This window comes from Mesitornis unicolor, unplaced genomic scaffold (assembly GCF_000695765.1).
Source record: "Mesitornis unicolor isolate BGI_N332 unplaced genomic scaffold, ASM69576v1 scaffold48056, whole genome shotgun sequence".
NCBI lineage: Eukaryota > Metazoa > Chordata > Aves > Mesitornithiformes > Mesitornithidae > Mesitornis > Mesitornis unicolor.
In genome coordinates, this window is record NW_010192596.1 from 4,008 (window position 1) to 19,433 (window position 15,426).

The 15,426-nt window shown below is 34.7% G+C and overlaps 1 protein-coding gene across 1 annotated transcript; it reads right to left on the reverse strand.

Annotated features, from left to right (window-relative positions):
- Positions 1 to 330: 330 nt before the first annotated feature.
- LOC104542739 (intraflagellar transport protein 74 homolog) lies at positions 331 to 13,486 on the reverse strand (the record flags this gene model as incomplete). Its single annotated transcript, XM_010187149.1, has 7 exons — positions 331 to 446; positions 2,184 to 2,244; positions 4,586 to 4,711; positions 5,375 to 5,538; positions 9,300 to 9,426; positions 10,406 to 10,503; positions 13,433 to 13,486. Coding segments are annotated over 7 exons (746 nt in total), but the record flags the coding sequence as incomplete, so codon positions are not given.
- Between the last annotated feature and the right edge of the window lie 1,940 nt (positions 13,487 to 15,426).

Here is a 15,426-nt window from a genome sequence, read left to right on the forward strand (position 1 = left end):
TTAATTGTGTAAAGCAGACAGAAGTCTCACACTTAAGATGCAGTCCAGCCGTGGGCCTCAGTAAAATGTTCTGATGGTTTTACAGTTATTGTGCAATATTTCCTTTATATTTCTACTAGTCTGTAAAATCCGTAAGTTAACTTCTAAAATCTTTAAATGTTGCAAAACGAAGAATACTAGTAAAACCTGTGACTTCTAAAAACCTGGAAAAATACTTTTACGACTATCTGCTGCCACAGTGGGGAGTGAACGAGCTCAGCAATGCAGCTTTCCATGCTGCCTGTACACATCTCTTGTTGGTCCTTTGGAGCAGGAAGGAAGTGCCTGGGTTCAGGTCTTGATGTTCTGCAGTGCTTCGATGAGAGCTTTGTTGTACTCTGTGACCAGCTTTTTCACATTCTTCACTATTGGCTGGTAGTCGCTCTCCTGACTTTTTGTTGCTATGACTGATTACAAGAATTAAGGAAACAAACTGCATGTATAAATATTAGCATAATTACAAATCATAAGGGAATTACGATACATTAAGTTTCCTTCTGTGAGACCTGCCAAGGGTTGCAAATAATGAAGAAAATAAAATTTGGCCTAAAAGATTTACATCCGTTTACTACTTGCCTTCTCATGCATGGTAAAAAAAAGATTACATGCCTGAGTCACTTTTGTTTTAATATATATGAGAAATAGGTCCCTTGTGGGAGACTCTGCCCATTGTTGCATTGCAAACAAAACCATTTCAAGGCACTCAGCTGTGTAAAGCCATAGAGTTGGGCACTGTAGATCTCCAAAAGTTCCAATCCAGAAAGCAGGACCTCTCCTTCCACAAGCGCAAGGAGACAAAACTCCATTGAAGGGCCTGTACCTGGACAGATAACACATTGTAGCAAGTTAGGAAGTGCTTTTAATATCCTGATTTTTGCTCTCGGTTTGCTTTAGAGCTTTTTTCTGTTAGAAAAAATAGGATCTACAATACTTAACTTATTAAAATACTGCTGCAGAGCCTTCTCCACAGAGGAAGTGGCTCCAATTGCATTATGTTGTCCAAGACTTTTTTTCAGATTTTTCCTAAGTAGAGCACTTACCAGATACAAGAAATGGGAAATTTGGTGTATGAAGAAGATAACGCTATATGCAGATCTTGTATCAGCATTTTCTTCCCTAATGGCTAGCCTATTACAGAATTGCCTGAAATACATTCTTGTGCCATTTTCTGACACAGGTAGCAATGTCCATTGTTCAGCACTGGATGATACAGTTTAATTTTGCTTTTACTTTTACCAATTACAGTTGTACTATAGCCACACAACAGTGATTCCATGCATTGAGATTTCAGATTTTTTTGTTTCCTAAATAATTTTGAGGAAGTTAACTGATTGCAGTGAAATCAAGTTCCTTAGAATATAAAATAAAAGTGCAAATATGCCCTACACAGATCTCTACAATAACTATGGAGAACAGTACAAGACAAGAAGAACCATAAATTCTAATTAAAAAAACTTCAGTGCTATTGCTAATTTCAAAAACTATCTTATGAAAGTCACTTGCAGCAAAAAAGATGTTTTGGAAGGTGTCATATGATTAGTGAAATGTAAGTCTTTAATTAGTATCCCATAATGACAGAGGTACTATGCAGTTTCCCCCATCCCAGCTCATTTTGCAGCTAAAGCATCTCCTTGTCATATCTTACCACATTTAACTGATTTTTCTCGCTCTAACATATGCAATTCTTCTTCTATCTGGTAAGAAATACATTAATTGCATACAATTTGTTGTTTACTTTTTCATCATTTATATTGATGGTGTTTTAAAAATGCAAAATACCACACAAAGTCACCGTACTATACAGATCTTCAAACAATCCCACACTGGCTGGATAAGTTCAGGTAAGACTGGACATATGTGAAGATTGTCTTCATGTGAAACTTAATGGCAAAACTGACCCAACAGGAAGAACTCCAGACTGCAAGACAAATCTTATGCTTTAGGACCCTGCAAAATTGTTTCAGGCAACACATGCAAGTTTTGCTATGTATAATGTATACCAGCTAAGCAGATATTTGCAAAGAATCACCTTTCTCCTCTTCCCCTGACTCCTGCTCCTCATTCTGTCCTGTCTTTTTCTGCTGGAGGAAACAGACTTCTTCCTTAATTAATGCAGTGCATGAATTTTACTGTATAAAGGATACATTCCTTCATCATAAAGTTATTTTGCTCATGGTGTTGCCACTTCCTCTCCAAATTTGTAAGCTGAAGACACAAAAACAACCAAAAATGAAAATTATTACACACGTACTTTATCTAAAGAATCTCCCAAAAATGTTGCATCAATACTTTGTACTCTATTGCCTGATAAGATCAAAGTTATTTCACCAAAAACCCACAGAAATGAGAAACAACGGCAGTATTACTTTTAAAGCTGCATATAAATTGACACTTTATACATCTATTTACAGAAAAGCACTGCATGCAACTACAGTGGTAGATAGAAAAAATTCGATGAGAATTCAAGACTTTTCATATAGGGAAGTATGTAAGCAAGTTAGAAGTAAAAAGGTGAACACTGCAAGGAGATAGTAATTCTCATTATACTTCATATCAATTAAATGATGTCTTCTTAAAATCAGTAAGATTGAAAAATCACCAAAGATACAAGATTTCCTGACACTGTCTTGGACTTTGAGCTATACAGAAGAAACTTCCTTACTTCCATAGTTAAATTTCCTGTCTGATGCCAGAAGCTGTGATAAGAACAGAGCTGCAGCGAGAAGATTGTAGGAGTGTGGGTTAAGTGCTGGCACTTCTTCAATATTTTCAGCATCAACAGGAAGCTAATGGCTTCCTTACAACACAGTTTTATAATATTTGTTTTTCTGAAGGTACTGTACAAGGTTCTGCATTTCAAGATATGCAGATGTTATTTTTAAGTGCAAAACCTGAAAATCATTCTGAGGCTAAACTTTCAGTGCACAATATTGCAAAGCTTATTCTTAAGCTACAGGATATAAAATAGTGGCTATACTCCTCAAAATAAACCTTGCAGTGAAAGTTCGGTTGTCTAGTGTACTGGTCCATAGTATACATGCCAGTCATTTATTTCCAAGATATGATATTTCTGGCCAATTACAATTTTTGTTGCCCTCTTTGTAGATGTTGTGCCATGCAATACAGCTGGTAAAGGAGCCTAGGTTTAAAACACTGATATATATGAAAGGAAATATGCAGTGCATTTTTATTGTAACCACTTGAATGTCACAACTCATATGGTTGACTGCTTGCAAAATCACTCAAACCCTCAAGATATGTAAATACTATTTGTACTTCAAAATGCTTGATGCATGTCAACTAATCAACTAATTTAAGATATACCTTTATTCACTGTCATGACATTTACACTCTTGATATAAAAAGCAAATAAATAATTTTTGCACACATTTAAATAGAATGCCACAGCTTGATGAACTGAAGAAATGCTGTACAACTTAGGTTTTGTATAAAATTTTTAACATCATGCAAGTATCTTAACACTAGCTGGGTATCCATTTCTGATTTACATAATCTCTAGGAATAAGAATCTGATCTTGGCATTAAAAATACACAATAACTGAAGTCTTGCAGACTTTGGCATGCAGATTTGAGGACTGATACCATCACCCTAGAGTCAGCCCACAATGACCATATGCTACGAGTGTATAGATATATCTTCTCATTTAGAGCTATGCCCTCTTATTTGCTCCATAAAGTTCACTCCAGAAGAAAGTTAACTTAAACATGTAGAAATAGCAACTTCAGCTTTTAACTGAATTAAAAAGTAGCAGTTCTAAAGGACAAAGTTCTTATCAGTGAAATGCAGCAAAAATAATAAATTTCCAGTTTTCAGCTTATTTTGAGGCTATCCATTTTCCTTCTGTGCATTCAAACCTGTATGTTCTGTTGCCAAAATGACAGCAATTTATGAGTGTTTATAATGGAAGAATCAAAGCTTTCAGGAGTTTACAAACATCTTTCCCGATTCACTTTTGAAATGTAAATGTGTATGCAAATATACTCATATACCAAAATTCCTTGGGTTAAAAGAAGTTTGAACAAACCCTAAAAATTCAGTGGTCTGCGAGGAGCAGGAGGATTGGAAAAAAGGGAAATAGGAATTAATAGGAATTAATTACAGGTTGTTAGAAAAAAAACTTACCACCATTAACTTTATAAGCAAAAGGGATAATAACCAATTAGTAGTGACTTTTTCCCTGCCGTTTCTTTCTAAGCTGGTCCTCAAAACTCATTAAGTAAAGGAAAGGCAAAAGGGGGGAAGTTCTGAGCATGATCACTACAAACACTTAAGCAAAGAATTTGCAGATTTTAAGCTTAGAAAGACCTCTGCCTACTAACTTGGAAATAGAAAGCTTACAAGAACTTTATTGGCATGATATTAAATTTTGTTTGAAACCAGAAAATATGAAAAATTACAGGACTTAACTTTAAAACTCCTTGAGAAGGAATAAACTGATTCTGTCCATACAATGCTTCATGTGTATGAGAAGACTGAAACTGTGATAGAAACAATGGAAGAGAGAAGATGTATCTTCAGCTATACCTGAGAATGTGTCTCATTCTCCTGCAGCTCCCTCTTTAGTGCCTCATACTCTGTGTTCAAGTGTTCCATTATCTTCTTGAAAGCATGACTATGTTTTGTTAATTTTTCTTTGTCATCCTGCAGTCTCTAGTTGGAAAAACACAACACAAACTGATAAATGTATGAGTTCATTTGCTGTTGGCTACAAAGTATTTTACTCAGGTCTCAAGATGCTACTTTTTTTTCCTTTCAGAGCAAGATCATATGCATAAAGAACTCATAAGGCCTTTTTTCTAGCAATGAATGGTCTATCCTAAAGATAATATTCAATGGTTACGACCAAGTTGTAGGCTTAGACCATACTATATCAGGACAAGTGGGAACGCTGAGGTTAAGAATTTATAGGAAAGTCATGTGAAACAGGAAGTGCTCTAGATGGAGTTTGCCTTACAGCAAATACACACAGGATAGATTTTTCTTTTTTTCTTTGGGTTCTGTGGTTAGATTGCTAAATTCAAACTTATGGGTAGTCATAAGTTACAGCAGAAAATTTCAGATGAATCACTAAGTTACATGAGAAATTTTGAGGAAGAAAGTTATCAGAAGGTATCCAGCTGATAGCCTGCTACATGCACCTAGTTATTTAAATCACATATATAAGCAGAGAAGCATTTGGATTAATTTGCACTGGTGTGCAAGCCCAGTTTTCAGCCATCAGTCAAGATTCCCAGTCACAGACCTGGATTTTCTTCCACCAAGTCCTCAAAAACATACAAATTATGTATAAAAAGGTTTCATTCCTTTCATTACCTTTTTCTTCTCTTCTCCTGATGCTTTCAGAGCTGGCAAATTATTATAGACCTCCAACTCCGCTTTAGTTTGTTCAATTTTGTCTTTAAGAGAAGCCAGTTCATCAACCATCTTGCCCTCCAAGAGTTCCATCTTCTGTAGGTCCACCTGCAGTTTTTGACTCTCTAGATCAACAGATACACCATCTCCAATAAACTACTTTTTATTTCATAACACATTGCCCAGTATATAAAGGTTTATGTTATACTTATGCAATACAAACAGCTCCCACATATCTTTCCAATTTTGATATTAATGGGAATGTTACTGCGAATGAAAGGAAAAAAAGGGATCTTCACAATCATCCCATAAGGCAGACTCCTATATTACAATTACTGTATTATACTCCATAAGTGAAGAGTAATGAAAACGTGGTGATTTTCTAAATAATGATTTTCTATAACTTATTGTTAAAGTTGTTTATAGCATCAGTCAATTTCAAGTCTTAAAGCAGTGACAATACCTTACAAAAAGTTGACTGCAATAATGCAGACAATTAAAAAAAGATATTTGTTATTTTTTTAGCTTCATGTTTTTGTTATGTTGTCTGTATAGGATAAGACTTCGTTTTATGACAGTAAGTAGCCAATTTTGCTTTACACATTCGCTCTGTACAGGAAAACACTTCCCTGTCTCCACAGAATAAAAACTATCGTAGCTTACAAAATGACCATGTGCTGCAGTATACAGCATTTACTTTTGACAACCCATTTAAACAGAGATTCACGGGTAATTAAAGGAGTTAGAAGTATGGATGGATTCTTATAAGAACAGAGATGTAAAGACAAACTGTTCAGACATGAGAAGCCTAAGAGAGGACACAATAAAGATACATAAAATACACTTGAATCCAGTTTTGGAAATAGGTTAGCCATCCCAAGCATGGAAGGACTAGGTGTGGCTAGACTTGTTTTGGATGGTTTTCTGACCTGCAGCTTTGTCATTGTATTTTCTTCATGTTTCTGAACATTTAAACACATGTCTACATAATCTTATGTTTCAGAGCTGTGTCTAACTCAGAAGAATGATACAAATAATGCACTGTGTCTTTCTACAATCTAATATACCAGGCAAAGTGGGCTACTGGAAGGGATGAGACAGCACAAAGAAACTTATGTTGACAGAGATTTTTTATTTTGCTCACACACTCAGATTTGCATTGGTCACCTTGAAAAAGGGCAGGAAATTTTCTTCCCAGCTCATCCAAGGCAGTAGAGGTCGTCATGGCACAATGGAGTGGATGTGCAGGCATAACAGAGGGAGAGTTCACCTTCTCACCTTTCCAGACTGTGGATATAGTTTAAGTAGGGGAACTACATGGGAAAACCTCACTTGATCAAAACCTTGTCATAGCAAGATTTTGGTAATAATCTCTCCGCTTTTGTATTTATGCCATATAATAATTTATTAGAGTGAAATACTGGCTTTAATCAACATTTCTGGCTTATTGCAGAGTGGTTTGCTGATTTCTTTAGGAACCCCAAAATAAGAAAAAAAAAGACAAGCTGGGATTCTTGTGTACAATATGTAATTATTCTGAGGAACACAATTTAATAAAGTAAGACTGTAAGGGTCCTGTATGTTCAAAGAGTATTTATAAAAATATGAAAAATTTCCATACCAGTAAAAGGAAGGGTTTAAAAAGAAAAGTTTTGTAACTGCATTGCATGTCTGTGATTCAGTGTTTATGGTGCCTTCCACCATAAAGGGCTTAAGATAGCACTTTCTCTGTGTTTAGAGTATTTCAAAACTACCCATGGTTTAACTTTGAAGTTCCTGGTATTGGCTGACATCAGATCCTAAAACACAACAGACCACAGCTCTACTTTTCTTGTTCCTATGGCACTGTGGTGTAAAGACCTAAACATGTTTAAGTTTCTTAATAAACTAGGGCTTTAACATTAAAACCAGTAAAAATAGAATTATAAAATAAAAATAATTCAAATTGAAGAGAAATAGCATAGGACAACTTCATATTTTTAAGGGTTTATTTTGGCCTAATCACAACATCTTCACTTTTTATATAGTTGTTCTAATATTTATATCTTGTTATTTTAAAATAATACATAGTTGACTAAATTGGGATTTATTTTACATGTAAAAGGTAATAACAACAAAAATGCCAAAAAGTCAGAAAGGATTCTTAGACTGTTCTACCTGTATACTCATAAAAATTATGATGAGACAGCAATGGGCTATTCCTATCCATTCCCACTTTCTGGAGAAAAGGGAAGAAACTAGAAGGGGTGAATTTTATCCTTATCCAGCAACAGCCCCAATGAAAAAAACTCAAACCTAAAAAAAAAATAAATCAAAACTTCTCTAGGGGAAGAGACAGGAAGAGGATGCAGCCCAGTTCCTTCTGATAGGCCATGAAGTTGCAGCATCTAGCAGGCAGTGTGTACACAGTAGCAAACTCTCAGACTAACTACAGTGACCCAGGGAAATGTTTTTGGGAAACTATGCCATCAGCGCTTTTGTTTACCCTTCATGGCTTCCTTTTCTTCCCTTTTTTTTTTTTCTCCTAAAGTTCTGCTGATGGACTTTTTATATCTTTGTTACAGCAAGAAAATATGGAAATCCAGACTTTAATCACAGAAAAGAATCCTGAAGATGACTGTGATACAATTCAAAGATTAGGACAAACTTCAACTGTGCAAATTGAACGTTCGCTGTATTTTTGAAATAATTTTAAGATGTTTATTACAGTATCTGTGACTCCTTGCTTTCAGAAGTTTAGTTATGAATTGCTTAAGTGAGATGCTGAAAATTATGTACTGTAACTTCCTTCTCTCCCCTCGTGAAGAAATAAATATGTCTTTCAATGTCTCTATAGCGCCATGTGCTTCTAGAACATCCTTATATTGTAAAGTAGTAAGAATTGATGTTTACATGAAAGAACAAAAATTTACATTTTAACCTGAAATGCATGGTCCAGCTTTTTAGACTACGCTAGAACTGCACAATGAGTATTTGCAGGCAAGCAAAACCTAAATGTTCAAACACAGAACAGAAAAATCCATTTCTGTAACATTCTGTGCATAGCTATTTATTTGCACATAACTACTTTGAAGTTATAACACGGGCTCCTATTTTGAAAATTACTACCAAGTACAGCATGTAATAGCCTTCAAACAAAATGATTTATGGTTCTTAATTCCTGCCCCTTCCTTTCAGCCAAACAAACAAGGAAGGCTTGCTGAACCAATAATGATATTGGCAAAGGCTTATAATTATGAGAACAATTCCACTATAAACAATGCAAATAAAGAACTAAATAGATACTTGTTAAGAAAATGGAAGAAAAATACGGTCTGCTTTTTGAAATTACAGGCAAGATCCTGCAGATTCTTACACTTAATTTGAAGTTTTTGAGTATATTCACTTTGCAGAATCAAAGTCTGAGAACTTGAGAGCTATTAACTGTTGCTGGTTTTGATCCCGTGGTACATACCCCTTCAGAAAAGCACCAACCATAAGTAAGTAATACTAAGAACTACATTTACAAATAATACATGAATAGCTAACTGCAGAAGTCTCTACTTCAATCTATTAAATGCTATTTTAAGATTGTGAAAAATGTTTATTTTGAGGTGAATATTAATAAAGTCAAACTTTTAGTTCAAAGAACTTTGCACCCTTGTATTAAAATACATTTGTTTAACATATATCTGTGCAAGGAACCTGATAATTTACTGATAATAATAAGTGAGATACTCCTGAGGAATACAGACAACTTGTTATTCACAGGAGATTCAAATTGTCACCTTGCCACTGTATTTGTATTTTAATATTCAGAGATCACTGATCTTGTTATTAGTGTAGCAACTCAGGTAATTTTTATGTTTTTTAAGGAATGAATTTGAAAATTCGTTAGTGATCTCACCTGTAAGGAGATTCTTAGCAGTGCTCTGTGATTTCTGCATTTCATTTGATTTGAAAGTGAGGTCTTCCTGCATAATCTTCAGCTCTTGATTGGTAACAGATGAAATTTGTTTCATACGATTCACATTCTGTGTGTTACCAACAACAATAATGAAAACATGCTGTATCTTTGAAACAACAAACGGTAACTAGAAAAGTACAAAACTCTCCTGTCCTAGCACTTTGTCTATTATTTGGCTTTTTTACTACACAGACTGAAAATACTGGAAATAGACTGAAGCAACTTCATAATTTTCATTCTGCTAGCTTTTGATAAAAGATGGACTGACAGGCCAGTGAAGATGAAACAAAAATGCAGCAAGTATAAACTGTGTTGCCATATTGATATCTTTTAAAGTAAAGGTCATTTCCCAAAATATGCCTTGTGGCATACCATACTGAAAGAGTTACAAGACAATGAAAGTGATGATAGAATCAAAGTATTAATCAGCTGAAAGATTTCTATAAGAAAAAATTCCCTGGGAAACAAAAAAGTTAAAAGAAAAAATGTTTTGAAAGTGCCGAAAATGGCAGACTGAAAATGTGAACAATTTACAAAATGTTCACATTAAGTATTACACAGCAGGGTATTCCAGACATAATTTTATTAGATCAGAGAGACGACTGCTATATTGTCAGTTACTTAATAGCAGTAACAGAATACCCATGAACTTGGATTTGCAGACTTTAGTTAAACAGAATATTGCAGTAGTTTTACTTGCAGTATTCTGAAATGTTTATTATTAATGGAATAATGTTCATTATAGCAATGATGATGAGAACAATTATGCAAACATTTCTTTGATTCCAGTCACAAGTATTATCTAATATTAAAAACTCTTCCCCCACAAATAACGAGAAATTAAACAAATCTTCCATGAGGTTTGTTTTGTTTGTTTATTTCTAACTACAGTTATATATGGTTTAATGTTTAGTCCTCTTAAGAAATTATTATGTAGATACTGACTGGATAATATATAAAAAGCATCATCCTTCTTTATCCATTCATTTTCCTGGTCTGTGCTTCTAAATTTCTATCTTCCCACAGGAGGAGGGAAATGCACTTACTCTGCTTGAATGCTCCAGGAGTGCAACAATGTTAGCTTCTATTTGGGCCTTTCGTTCCAATTCTCGATTCTTCACCTCTTCAAAAGTCTCGAGAAAATCTAGAAATCAACAAACATTAAAAAAGCTGCTATTTTCATGGGTACAGCACAAGCTCTCATCCTTTCCAGTCAAAACTTTGTATTAAATTTAAGCTGTACAATTTCAGACAGGTTACTGTAAGACTAATAGTTTATTTAAGAGACATGTGGTAGAGTTCTTGAAACTTGTCAATATTTGTGTTGGAATGAAAGAGAGGACAGTTTTTCCAGAGACGCATATTTGACTGATTGACATGAGATGACCACCTTCTTGAATACTGTTTAGGTGAGGGTTACCACCCAAAGGGAAAGGAGACTGAAACAGTGGAATTAGGACCTAAGAATCAAACCTTTATGATTTGACTAAAGTGGTGTTTTCTCCTTGGCATTTTGGACCTTTTATGTTTTAGGGCTGTTTTTGTTTTTTTTCCCAAACCTTTGAACTTACTTAGAAAAATTAAGCAAGTTGTATTTACATCTCATCTTTTGTCTTTCTGCAAGCAACTTTCCTTTTCATTACACCTGTCTCATTGACTTCGTTTCATTTAAGCACTATGTGTTTCACAGATTCATAAAAAAATTAATGGAAGAGTCTGCAAGAGGTCTAATTAATTAATTTGCTCCAGGACAAAAAAATGTGTGTGCCAGCAATTCAGATGTTTGTCTGCACTCTTCTTACACACAGCTCATGAGAGATAATGTTTAGTCCCCCAGAACAATCTATTCCAATGTTTGGTGAGTCGGAATGTAAGCAAGTTTTTTCTAATATACAACTCAAAATATTCCTGCAACTATTGGTGTATTACTCCTCTATCACAGAATCACAGAATATGAGGAGTTGGAAGGGACCTCAAAAGATCATCCAGTCCACCCCCCCTGCCAGAGCAGGATCACCTAGACTGGGTCACACAGGAACGCGTCCAGGCGGCTTTTGCATGTCTCCAGAGAAGGAGACTCCACAACCGTTCCGGGCAGCCGTATCCTCCATGTATATGCAGAGACAGATTATTCACTTATTATTTGAAACAGCCTTTTTACACATTTGACAACTGGCATAAATTATCTAAAACAAAAGACTTGTTCTTCAGTATTTCCTTGCAGGTTATGCTTTCCTCATTTCTCACCAGTCTCTTCAGGATCTCCAACCTCTTTCTTTATGTGCAGAACTAGAGACAATACTCTAACTGAAGCCTTCCTCAAAGCATGCAGAACAAGATTAGTTCATGTGTCTGACAAATTACACTCCTATGTTTACCTACTGCTTTAGTGTTTTCTCCTTCATGTTAGTGTGACACTGCTGAACAAAAAATCTTTCACTATAACTCTGAGCCATACCACAGGGCTGAACTAAATTAACTGCTCCCCATTCTGCATTTTTGCTGTTGATTACTCTGCCCAAGTGTACAAACTTACACTTAATAATTTTTTTCAGTTTTTGTATTTCATTTTTAATCTGCCATAAGTATTTTAAATTCTAACCCTGTTCTCCAATAAGATTTCAGCTTTTCTGATGTAGCTTTTTCTGTGAAACTATGGATTTATTCTCTCTTCTGTCACCTAAATTATTAATAAAAATATTGACTAACATGAACATCCAACACACTGCAAAACTCTACTCAATACATCCTTCCATCTTCACAGTGAATCCTTCATAATTAATAACTTTTAATCAAAGGCACAGTTCAGGTTAATAATGGACAATAATTCCCTAGCTTGCTTCCAAGAACATCACGAGATAGCAGTAGAAGATGGACTGAAGTCAATGTACACATCGTCTGCTACTCTTGCCTTATTCTCTGATATTTTTCTGTCAAAGAAGGAAACAAGTTGTTTGTTCCTGACAAATCAATACTACCGTTACTCATATTCCTTTTTCTGTAACATCTACAAATTGCTTGCTTAATTTTTTCCACAATCCTTCTGGAAATTGATACTAAGCTGACTGGTCTATACTTCCCTGGCTCCTCTTCTTCAAGACAGGTCCCATACTTGCTCTTTTCCTATCTTTAAGGCTTCTGCATGCTCCCCAAATCTCTCAGTTAATCTCAGATCTAGAACTGCATCAGTATCCTCTGGTGATGGGCAGAAGCAGAACCAAAATCCAAAAAGTCAGAAAGATCATTAAGCCTCGCTTTCACAGTTTGCATCCATACTGAAAATCAAGATCAAGCAAGATTTTGGTCTTCCACTCCTCAGGAAATCAGGTAATTTGAAAATGGAGAAACTAAGCATGCTTTTATCCATCTTTCCTTACTGTCAGCTGAGACCTTTCTTTCAGTGTCACGCTAGCAATAAGTTATATTGACCATTTTTAGAGAACACAGTTATAAAAAGGTATTATACACTATGGCCCTCATGGCATATTTATTGATCATTTTTCCCCTCTCGCTAAGTAACAGATCAACCTTTTTGTAAGCTGCATACTACAGTATACTAGCAATAGGGTATATTTTAAAAACAGTTCTGCATTCATCCTCTATTAGTTGCTGCTGAGGTCTCTACAACATTAGAACCTTTTAAAATGTAAGAAAGCTTCAGTAGCATTCATCTTGAATAAACAAATATAAGAAGCCTTAGTTTTAAAGAATTAAGTGATGTCTACACTTGTCCATTTGAAGTTCTGCTTTTAATCAGACCTGAACAGCTGTTTTTATATATATATTATTTAAATTGATTTTAAAATTAATTTCAGCCTTGTTTTTATAAAAGAAAACTGTGTTACTAAGACCTTCAGTGTTTGATGAAAAGCCTTGAAAGATGCTTCAAATATTTATGACTGTCCTTAAGTCCTAAGATAGCAATTGTCCTATCCTGACGTAGACCCCAGAAACTTTATGCAAAGATCAGGACATCAGTTCTTTTCAGCTCTAAATTAACTGAGTGTTAACAATACAAGAAATCCTGTATTTTACTGGAATTAGGCCTAACTAAAGTATATTAGACAACTTACTGTCCATGCTTTCTTCCTTCTTCTTCAGCTCCTTGTATTTCCAATTTTCTTCTCCTGCAAGAGATGTAACATTGATTTAACTCTATGTTGTCTCAGACCTGAATTACTTTAAGGAGGCAAAATGTCAGTTTTAAAAATAAAAATTCTACATGCCTAGAAATGACAGGACTCATCCCATGTCACTCAATGTAGTCACTTTAACTGACTATGTCATACACATATAAATAAAAAAAAGATAATTAGCTTAATAAATCAGCCTCAGTGCAATTTTTAGAATCTTATAGAGGTTAGATTTTTTGATAAATAGGAGTGGGATAAATACTTGGTTTGAACAAATGGAGTCTGTATTATTTTTCTGAAGTCAGGTGAATTTCAGTACTAGAGAACAAATGTTTTTGTGTATTTAGTAACCATGCTTACTTAAAACTTTATGCAGCTCTGTTTAACATACGGGACATTTCAATGACACTTTCACATATTATACTGGATTTTCATATGGATACACAGTTTGTAAACAACAGTATAACAATCTCAGAAATAAAAAGGAAACTAAAAGCAGTAGTATAGGAAAACAAAATGCACAGAAAGCTTTCTACAATTAAGTTTAAAAGAACTTTTACATACACATTCTTGATACTGGTATTAGGAGTAATGAATAACATACAATAAATAATTCACTCCATCTTTGAATCCAATTACTGACTATAAATAACTCTTAATTCAAATGTACTAGTAAAGTGGGAGACTTGATAAATTAGTCACAAATTCCAAGAAGATGAGACAATCCAGCTCCTAACAATAATTTTAAGTTTCAAACATCTAAATTTTTAATTGTTTGAGTCCTAGACATTAATTTTCAGTATAATCTTGAAACTTTAAAGAATACAAAGAAAAAGAATGAAGTAGATACAGATATAACTGAGCAAGCAAATTTCTCCAGGTTGTTCTACTTGTACACTCCCATGCTTTCCTTTTTATCTAGTATATACAAACAATAAGAACAAACGTGGGCCCCTAAGGGACTATGATTCTGCTTCAGCTTCCTTGCAGCTGTGGCTTTGTTCCTTGCTGAACTCTCTCATTTTGCAAGGCAAGTCTCTAATACTTAGTAACTTAGTCTGTTCTACTCTTAAAAAGTTTAGTTTCAGTGAGCCTCGAAACAGAGAGCTACATAATCCATCAAGTATTTAAAGAAAAAAAATAAAGACCACAACCTTTAAAATGTCTTTACAGATAAGTTTTCTTTAAAATATGGCATTATTACATTAATATCTCAGCCTCTAATGCAATTTATGAAGTGTTACATCTATTCCATTACAATTTAATGCTGATTTTGACTTTTTTTTTTTTAACTGTTTCTTTTACCTTAAATTTAACTATAAAACTTTAGGAGCTGAAGTTTTGGGAATGACTCATAATAAACAGTTTAAATACTGATCCAGAAGTAAGGTGAGTGGGAAGGGAGGGAGGACAGGAATCTCAAGGACACACAAACATGCTGATTTACAACAGAAATATGAAAGGCCCTCTGGGATCCTCTCTCTGTTCTCCACTACAGAAAAGGGCATTGGGAGTTTAAATTCCTATGTCTTAAAGCTACTCCTTATGAATATCTTCTTTATTCCCTCTATGTTATACCAACAGGTGTAATTCCCTCTACATAATACCACAACATATCTTTATTCTGAATATCCTGACTGTTCCCAATATGCTGACAGACAGCATGTGCTTTTCTCCTATGCTTGTCAAAAACCTCCTTCTTCAACACAGGTCTTTTTCAAAAACAGTGAAATACAGTGCAGCAATGAATGATACGTAAATTTAACTATAAAATATGAAAAGCTACTCATTGCTTACCTTCTGCATTTCTCCAAAGATATAAAAAAGAGTTGCAAGCCAAATAAAAAGGAAAAATTAAAGCACAGTAGTAGAGTTGACAATTATATTTTCTGGAAACAAGGAAGCTTCAAGCAATTGCTAAGGGAAATCCCATG